Below are 9865 nucleotides of genomic sequence, written 5' to 3'. Positions count from 1 at the left end.
ATAGCGCAATTAGCATAACGCCTATCTAAACCCAGATTTCGACACCAAACCTTTTACACACTGATGTAAAATAATATTTTGGGATTTTTAAAGATTTTTAATTATTTTTAACTTGCTCATAACCTGCGGTTATGGCAACGGTCCGGTAAATACCGAATATACCCTTTTCGGCCATAACTTGAGTTCTACAAGGTCTTTTGACCCGATTCCAGTTGCTACTGATTTTAAATAATAAATAAAGTATTTTAGACTTTATAAACTATTCGGGAAACTCAGATTTCCTGTAGAACTCAGAAACCTCTTTTATAATCTTTAAAAAGACCGAAATACCCCTACGGAGCATAATATGAACTTAAACTCGTTACGGGCATTATGGAAGGTATCCTACTGATACCACAACCTCTTTAAAACATATTGACTTAGGAAAACAGTGTAGGACTCTTACGGTTACCCGTTGCGCCTTTTGCGCGCACGGTTCGACTTATGTAACTAGTTTACATAAACTAGCCGAAACGGGTCAAACCATATTGTTTTGACCCCAAAATCCAGAGTGTGATTGTTATACCCATATAAAACAAGTCTCCAAACTTGTTAGGTCAAAATCACATTCCATTCTCGGTTTTCGCCTTTCACGCGATTAAACCGTAACTACCCGTTGAAACTGACCGGTCTAAGCTACGGCTAAATTAAAGACCCGTTAGGATTCTAATAGGTTAATTTAAACCTTCGTTCCAGATTAGGAGACCAGTAAAAGCTATCTGCAATTTATTTCGATTAAGGATTTACACTTGCAAAGGTAAATACTTTTAACTTATTTTCCGTTATACGGGCTTGGGTTACGGTATTTAAAATACCGCTTGGTCGGGCAATTGACCCCAACTGATTAGTAGTTGGGTATTATCAATGTGACCCGTTTAAAAATTTGTTTTGTTGACTTTACGCCTTTGGGGGCTTAATGACCATGTCCCGGATATCCTTGGCATCATTTTACGAAATGGCCACTACCTCGACATCCGGGTGTAGGCATACACCCGACATTGTGTCTATATATATTAGAGGTATAACCGTTGGTTTTCCCGCCACGGATTTATGTTTTGTGGCGTGTCTATTAACCTTTAACCCAGCACGACCCGGGCGACCGAACGCATAGCAAACATGTAATTCTTTACAAGATTTAATTATAAATTATCCCAAGTTATAAAGAGTTTGTGCCTTGTGCATTTAAACCAATTTTAATAAACATTTTACAAAAGTGTCAATTGAATGTATTTACCAGTGTAAACTGACGTATTTTCCCAAAAAGACTAAATGCAGGTACTATGCGTAATTGGCTGGGATTTCTCCTTAGCATCATTAGAAGTCCCGCAAGCTTAAGATGCCTGAAGTCTGTTGAACAATACTTTATTATTACTATTGATCCCCTGTGGATTTTATTTCAACAATGGTGATACTTTGATATTACAGTTAATGTTGAAATACATTTATCTTTATGCTTCCGCTGTACATTCATATAATTGTGTGGTTTGACTACATTGTTGCCAACTACGTCACGGTAATCCCCCACCGGGCCCACCGGTGAGACACGTGGAAATCGGGGTGTGACATATATCATCTGTTGATCCACAACAGACCTTAGTTTCATCAGACTTTAGTCTTCTCAGTATAGGATGATCAGACCTTTGTTTCAATAGACTTTTTCTTCATCAGCAGAGGTTCTCTTTAGCAGACTTTTGGTCCAACAGACTTTGTCTTCATCACCAGATGTTCTCTTAGGCAGACCTTTGGCTTTAGTGAACCTTAGAGAAGCAAATGTTGAGTCTTTGCCATTGGGAGGAGTAGATCTTCAAAGCACTGTTATTTGTAATCATTGGTTGTAGACTATTTTGGCTTTCCAATCATCTGTTCTTTTGTGGGGTCCACTAGATCCAACAAGGCAACACTGCCCTCGGCCATATTGGTCTGAGTCAGTAGGGATACAGTCCTGCAAGGCCGGTTTAAAGTTTTAATAGTAGTTTATTTATAAGGAATTCAAGCAGCTCTTACTTCCCCCGATAAGCTTGAATCAAAGGAAGTCCTAATAAGGAAGTCCTATTGTAGACTATTCTGCCTCAAAGGAAGTCCTAATAAGCTTGAATCAAGTCCTCGCCGGATCTATACACTAAACAAGCCAAGAACTTTACCCAAACCACCCTTCTAACCCCCTTCCAGGCAGTTAACACGCTTTATATAGATCGTAAAGACACGAATGAGTGAAACAACGAAACATGATGAGATGATAGAATAAAATTCACTTTCAATATAAAAAACTAGTTATTAAAGTCATTAATATATACCCAATTAAAAAGTGACCAAAGGTTGGAAATCAAAAGTAATACATAAAAGATTTTGTCTTCACCAAGTGACGTAAGAGATTAGCCAAACATGACCATAGTTTGACGAAAGCTCTTACTATCAATCTTGGATCCCGAGACTACTACCCACTTTAACACTAACGATTGTGGTGGAAGATGATGGTGTTGTGGTGGTGGAAGTGAGAGAAATGATTTGCCAAGGGATGAGTTGTAAGTGAACCAAGCAACTCTATTTATAGCTGGAAACAGTGGGTTTACACAGCCCCGTGCCTGGTAGGCACGGCCCCATGCCCTTCTCCTTCTTTGTCTTCACTTAATGCACTTGTCAGTCCAGATGCTCACACGGCCCCATGTGTCAGTGGCACGGCCTCATGGTCCTTATACTTGTTATACGATCAAAGATTTACAGATCTTCGAGTTGACCACGGCCTGTGTCCCTTGTCTGTTTTATTTGTCTTTTTCTTCAGGGAATCTTGAGTGGCGCACGGACCCATGCCTGGCAGGCATGGCCCATGCTTGTCTTCTGATTTGTTGTTTTTGTTCTTGGGATGAAGCTCGAAGGGTCGGTATAGTGTATCAACTTCATACTCTAGTATTTATGCTGGTTTTCACCGTTAATTTGTTCCTTTTGTACATTTAAGCTCTTTTAATCCTGCAAATCAAAAGTAGACAAAGAAACGCACTTTTTCCAACATTAGTATTAAAAAGGGTTGTTTTTATACCTTATTTCATAGAAAGATTGAGTCAATTCAACAAGTCAACTTAAGTGAAGAATGCTCGGTGGTACTCCTCAACAAACTCCCCTAGAAGAAGATTGATCCCGGAAGCTTCACCATTCCTTGCTCTATTGGAGGATCACCAATAAGCAATGCATTTGCCGACCTACGAGGTAGCATCAACCTAATGCCCGCCTCCATGTTCAAACGACTCGGACTAGGGAAGCCACATCCTACAAGGATGAGCATCCAACTTTCGGATAGGCTGGTAAAATACCCTCAAGGTGTCGTGGAAAATCTCATGGTCAACGTTGTGGAATTTGTTTTCCCGACGGACTTTGTGATCCTTGATATGGAGGAAGACACCAAGATCCCGCTCATAATAGGAAGACCATTCCCTGCCACCGCACGGACCATGGTGGATATCAGTGACGGAAAGCTAACATTGAGGGTAGGTGACAAGGAAATAAAGTTTGAAGTGGGACAACGCGTGGAGGATGATTCGGTCAACTATATTAAAGCAATATACTTCGTACGTAACTAGTGTCTTGTACTTGATCCAGCATCTTATTATTTGATACATACACTTGGATATCGTGTGTGTAGTTTAGACCTTAAGTGAAAACCATTTTTAAACCAAATTTAAGCAAGATTTTATTTATAAAAATATATCTCTAATTGCACACATCAGTTAGTTGATTAGAAAACAATTTTGCAAGCATAAGGATTTTAATGTGTGATTTCAAACCTTTGCCTTCACCAAACCTCTTATATACACACCTAAGCTAAGTGTAATAGTTAAAAGGAAACAAACATACTTGCACTAAATAGAAAATGAAGTGTAATGACTGCACAATTCTTTCTAATGAGGCGAAACAAGACAACCGTAAAAATCCCAAAAGACTTGTAACCACAAACACATCTTAGAAGGGTTATAAGTTATTATGTAATATGAATATTTTATAGAAGCTTAGAATACTGAGTATGTAATCATGTCTTCAAATGGTTTCTTTATTTGAGGACCTCGAACTCCAAACTTTTGCATATTTTACCATTATGATACAATGTCTATGGGTAATGCAAACTCGTATACCCTTTCCCCAGCCTTCATAGCCTATATCCAAAATAGAAGAGTAAGTGTGTATAAGTTTAAGAAGTAGCTAACCCTCAAATATGCGTGTACATTACATTACATAAGTTAGAGGTGAAATTTATAACTGGTAATTAAAGGGTTCAATCAACATTACATACCGGATTGAACATGTTACAACATTACATTTTTAACTTGTTTGGTTTCACACATTTTAAATAAACACAATCTAGTAGCAAGTGTTACCTCAACATTCCAGTTTGTACGTATAGTGACGATCAACAACAAGATCACTTGGACAATCAATGCGGCGATAATCCCAAACCATAAACCCTAAATATTGATAAAAACAAGTTAAGTTATAAAAAACAATACTTCCCTCCTTTGGTAATGATTTTCAAAGTCTAAATCAAATTTTAATATACAAAATATATAAAGGATATATGTAAAAGCATTCACATTGGATTTCTCATTTTTATCCTTAAAATTTAACGAATAAACGCCATTATCTATAAAAGAATTATTTAAAATAAAAAATCCTTTATATCAATTTCCACATTTTTTATTATATCCAATAAAATAATATTATTATATTCTTTCTTTATTGTCTTCTTTTTCTTGTACTCACAAAATTACGGAGAAAAAAGATGTGAACTGAATAAGGAATCTCTAATTTCATCCTCATTTTTTGAAATGAGATAAAGTGATAAATTAGGTGAAAATTGTAGATTTTTTCTCTCAAATTATGAGGATGAGGATATAAGGAATGAGATGTGAATAGTCTTATATATAATTATTATACCTTTCCTCCAACATGAAATACAAAGGCTAGTAAAACAGCGGAAGGGATGCCAACAAGATAGTATGAACCAAGGTTAATGTATGCGCCAATCTTCTGGAAACCACATCCTCGTACAGAACCTGAAAGAACACACTGGAGACCATCCATGAAGTTTGATGCTGCAAGAATCGGCATCATGGTTGCTACATATTTCACGACCTCAACCTCATTACTATACGCGTATCCCCAGAAATTACGAATCAATATTAAAACTGATCCAACCAAAATTCCAACAATTATGACCACAACTAGCACAACGATTACAGATAACCGTGCTGTGCGTGGATGTCCAGCTCCCAACTCGTTTGAGACCCGCGTGCTACGCAAATCACAGATAATAAATAAATGTTTACAAGGATATATTATTTTTCTTTGCAAACATTAACATCAATCATCTCAAAAATTAATATACACAGCATACCTGACAGCACCACTTAGTCCAAATGGGATCATCCACATAACTGCTGCAGTATTAAGGCTGGGAAACAGAGGATTAGACACATGTTTACGTTAATGTTTAAGGCTGGATACTACACTTAAGATGTCAAAATAAGGTTTTTCGAGCTGAGTTCTTAGCAGAAGCAACCTCTCTATCTTTTGGAATAGAGGAAATATTTGCTCTATAACTATTCTTTCCTTTTTAAGAACTTATTAGTTTGAAATAAACTTTATGTAGTGTGAAAAGAAAAATGTAATCATAAACCACTATAAGTTATAGTCCGTTTAATTTAGAGTAAATTAAACAACATATATTGCCGTTTGTCAAAATTTCACCATTTGTTCCAACTGACTAGCATGCTTTTCATTCAGGACATGATGGATGCCTATTATATAAACTTATATTGTGGATATGAAACAATCTTTTTGTCATTTTCACCATTTTTCTAAAAGAAAAACGAAAACAAAAGAAATTAGTATCTAAAACTAACATAAATCCACCCCTTAGTTGAAATACATGACTGTCCGCTAAACAGCAAGGAGGGAACCCATAATTTATTATATCTTCTGTTTTAGTGATTTTAACTATTTGAGTTCAAAATTAAAATATTTAACGCCCTGAGTCCATAAACGTTTTTTTTTTTATAACTTTTTGAGTCGTTTTGGGTCCAATTTGTTAACCTTTTGAGTCCATTTTCTTTTAACAAAATTGGACTCAAAACGTTATAAAATGAGTGGTTAGAGACTCAGGCGTTAAACTTTTTGATTTTAGACTACACTGGTTAAAACTACTAAAACAAAAGGACTCAAAAAGTAATTTACTATATAACGAAAGAGAGTAAAAAAATAATTATTTATATGACTATACAGTCAATTTACCTTATGGAAAGCACTGATGTCTCCAACTTAGGATTAGGAAGAAGTCCAGAAAGCAGAACAATCATCTCAAATGACCACATCTCCAAACTGCATAATTTAATTTGAATCAATTTTGAAATTTAGTGGAGTTACACAATCTGGTTTACTCTTTTAGTTAAACAGGTTATACACGTCACGTTCAGGTAACAACATTAACAAGATTAAAAATATGCCTCATGTATATGGATTGAAAAATAAATGTATAAAAAGGAAAATCTTCTTACCATACCATAACAGCTGAAGGTATTGCTAGCTTAATAAAAGCAAAGATATCATGAAAAGCTTCTCTAGAGAAGCCAGTCCATGTTTTGGCACAAGAAGATGAAAACTTGACATAAAGTGCCAATAAAATCACATTATTCCAATACGAGATCGAATTGGCCAACGCCGCCCCTTTGCTTCCGAGCTCGAGTTTGAACACCAAAATCCAACATACAAGTACATGAATCACAGTGGCAATCCCAGAACTCATCATCATTGCGAACACAATGTTCTGTGTTTGAAGGAATCTAACAAGGCATTGGAGGAGTCCATATGCGAAAAGACTAGGGAGCATGAACCGAGCATAGAGCTCGGCCTCCTCAGCTATGTCAGGGGCTTGACCCACTGCTTTAAGGATCGAACCAGTATTCACCCAGATGACTGCTAGAGGAATGCTGACTACCATAAGGACAACCATTGATCTCTGCATATATATGCCTAACATATGGTACTGTTTTGCTCCGTAAGATTGCCCACATAGTGTATCTAAAGCGCTTGCCAAACCCATCTGTTATAAATAATAAATAAATACCTTAAAATCTAAATAACTTGTTCATAGTTTTTATTTAGGGGTGTAAGTGTGTAACTGAGCCTATGCCGAGCTCACATGAGATCGAGCTCGGCTCCTTTAACTTACTAGAGCTTGAGCTCGACTTGCTGGATCTCGGTTCGTGAGTTGTTTTTCAAGTTCGAGAGCGGCTCATTTATTATTTATTGATAAATTAAAAATGTATATATATTTCATAATATGTATTTACCATTAAACATTAGAATAACAATAGTAACTATTGAATAAAAAAAATAAATCTAACATATTGTATAAAAGTTATATAAATAATGGGCTTACGAGCCCCTTTAAGGCTTTAAACTCATGCTTGTTTATTAAACAAACTTTTTTTTTTACGCTTAGGCGCGTTTAAGTTTTTAGTGTGCTGAACTCCCTGAGTAGCTCATAGAGTGGCTTGGCTTGTTTACACCCATGAGTGTAGCTAGCAGGAATAAAGTTCTTACAAATAAACTGAAACCAGTGACTGTAGCGAAAGAGGTAGCCATGGAAGCACCGGAGAGAGATAACTCTCCAAGATGACCAACAAACATTATTGAAACAAGTTGCAGAGAATATTGAAGAAGGGAGACACATATGAGAGGTCCAGCCAGCCATAACTGCTTCTTTACTTCCTTAAACACCGCACCGTCTTCTCCCTCTTGTGTTAGAAGAGGTACCTTCATATGCTTCTCCTCTTCTCCCCTCATTTTCCTATACGTTTTTTTTTTGTGTGTGTGTGTGAGTGAGAGAGAGAGAGAGACAGAGATATGAGAGGGGATAGCAGCTGAATCCGAGTACGACAATCGCATAATAATTAAACTAGATAGTTTTTATTATATTTTAAAAGATATTATTAGCTAGAGTGCGTGTCAAACAAAAAGGCTGTTAGAAAATCGTGGGGTGTTGTCGTCCAGTCACAGACTCACAGGAAAAGATTACCTGGTTACGGGTCCTATTTTACCAACCACTTGTTAATAAGAAAAAAACAATTAACTAAAAATCGGAATTCCTGTTGTTTCTAAGAAGTTGGAGAAAATAAAATATGGGAGAGAAAGAAAAGGAAAAGAATTTTGAGGGGTTGTTTGGTCAAAGATTCTTTTCAAGATATTAAAATCTGTTAAAACTAAACAAAAGTTTAGATTGAACTAAACTAGTTGATTTTCCGTCCGCGCGTTGTGGCGGGGACCCAATGACTGTAAAATGTGTGTCAGTAACGGCAAGTAAATACCGAATATCAAAACATAAATAAAAATGTCGTGTCAGTAACGGCAAAAGGAGGATTCTAAGCAACTCTTTTCTTTGTCAATGTCTTCTCTTTCAAGCAGGTTCACAGGTACTTCTTTAAATGTACTATCTCTGTCAGATGATGACTCGTATCTGGTTCTTCTGACTCAGGCACATCTTGTTGTTGTGACGCTTCATGCTTTATCAGCAGATAACAACATCTTAGTCTTCAACAACCCTTGTTTCTTGATTTGAAACAAATTCTGCACTTGCTCAGAAATTCATAATCAAACATTTCTGTGCAAAAGAGGAAAGTACCACATGAACACTTGGTACATTCAAGTATTTGTACCCGGATTTCACAATTCAAATTTTCTTTAAACTTATGATGATCAATCAAATCTTCAAGAATGGTTAAATTTTTAATAAAACAAATAAACACTCTAGTTTTGGATTTTTGATTTTATAAAAATAAAACACTATTTTTAAAATTTTTATTTTATTTTTATATCTAACAATATAAACTGAAACACAAATAAACAAAGAAACTAATATACAATTACAATTTCAATGGGATCAAATAACAGTATTACAGACCAGACTACACTTATGAACACTGATTTACTTTGGGTGATCTGAGCGATTGTCAGTATATTTGTTCACTTAAACTTATCTCCTTAGGCCCTTTCCATATAATGGTCTGCAACAAATTTATCATGTTTTTCAATTTAATTAACATGAACACTCAATTAAATCACAATCAAATCCTGGAATTTTAATCAGAACACACTATCATGCATGCAGTTTCCCTACCACATATTTTCACAAGCCTTTTCTAGGATTCTGAAACCTTGACTGGGACTGGGTTGAGAAGAGAACAAAATAGATCATTTGCAGAGATGGATGTAATATACAGAACAAATGAGTTTTCTCAGTTTGATATAGGTCTTTCGGGTTTCTTTTGGGCACTAGAGGGCCTCTTTCGGGTGTAATTGATCTATAGCGCGACAACGTACAACTAGGTCTTTGCTCACGCAAAACAGAAGCTGACGTTGCCTAGCACCTCCAAGTCTTTGCTCACGCAAAACAAGGAGATACACGAGTTGGTCAAAAAAGATTTCAGAACTAGAACAAAATTGTGTGTATTGGGAAGTCACACACCCATTCAAATAGACATGTCATAATTCCAAGTGACGTTCTTTCCTAAGGTCATAGAATAACTTAGTGTTCTACACAGGACCAGCCAAAGAGTCCAGCCATCAGGATAAAGCTTACCAACATATCGCTCTAGAGTCAGACCATTTCAATATTGGTCTTACATGAGTCAGCCTTAATCCACATAGTGAAAATTTATTTCATTTCCCATTTATGCAAGAAAATATTTTTTTGATTTTTCTGTTTTTCGAATGTTTTTGTATTTTCTCATTTTCTCTATTTATAGATATCTCTGGATATCCCCCTAAATTTGTGCATAAATTT

At 36.1% G+C, this 9865-nt stretch overlaps 1 protein-coding gene across 1 annotated transcript; it reads right to left on the bottom strand.

Annotated features, from left to right (window-relative positions):
• Nucleotides 1–3865: 3865 nt before the first annotated feature.
• Nucleotides 3866–7957, bottom strand: LOC110940837 (protein DETOXIFICATION 16). Its single transcript, XM_022182411.2, has 7 exons — nucleotides 7627–7957; nucleotides 6579–7123; nucleotides 6316–6402; nucleotides 5420–5476; nucleotides 4960–5317; nucleotides 4404–4490; nucleotides 3866–4181 (listed from the first exon to the last, which is right to left on the bottom strand). Exons 1-7 carry the CDS (start codon nucleotides 7867–7869, stop codon nucleotides 4122–4124), a joined length of 1437 nt encoding a protein of 478 aa, XP_022038103.1. The 5' UTR covers nucleotides 7870–7957; the 3' UTR covers nucleotides 3866–4121.
• Between the last annotated feature and the right edge of the window lie 1908 nt (nucleotides 7958–9865).

Source organism: Helianthus annuus, chromosome 5, assembly GCF_002127325.2.
Source record: "Helianthus annuus cultivar XRQ/B chromosome 5, HanXRQr2.0-SUNRISE, whole genome shotgun sequence".
NCBI classification, from domain to species: domain Eukaryota; kingdom Viridiplantae; phylum Streptophyta; class Magnoliopsida; order Asterales; family Asteraceae; genus Helianthus; species Helianthus annuus.
This window is presented reverse-complemented; position numbering and strand designations above follow the sequence as displayed.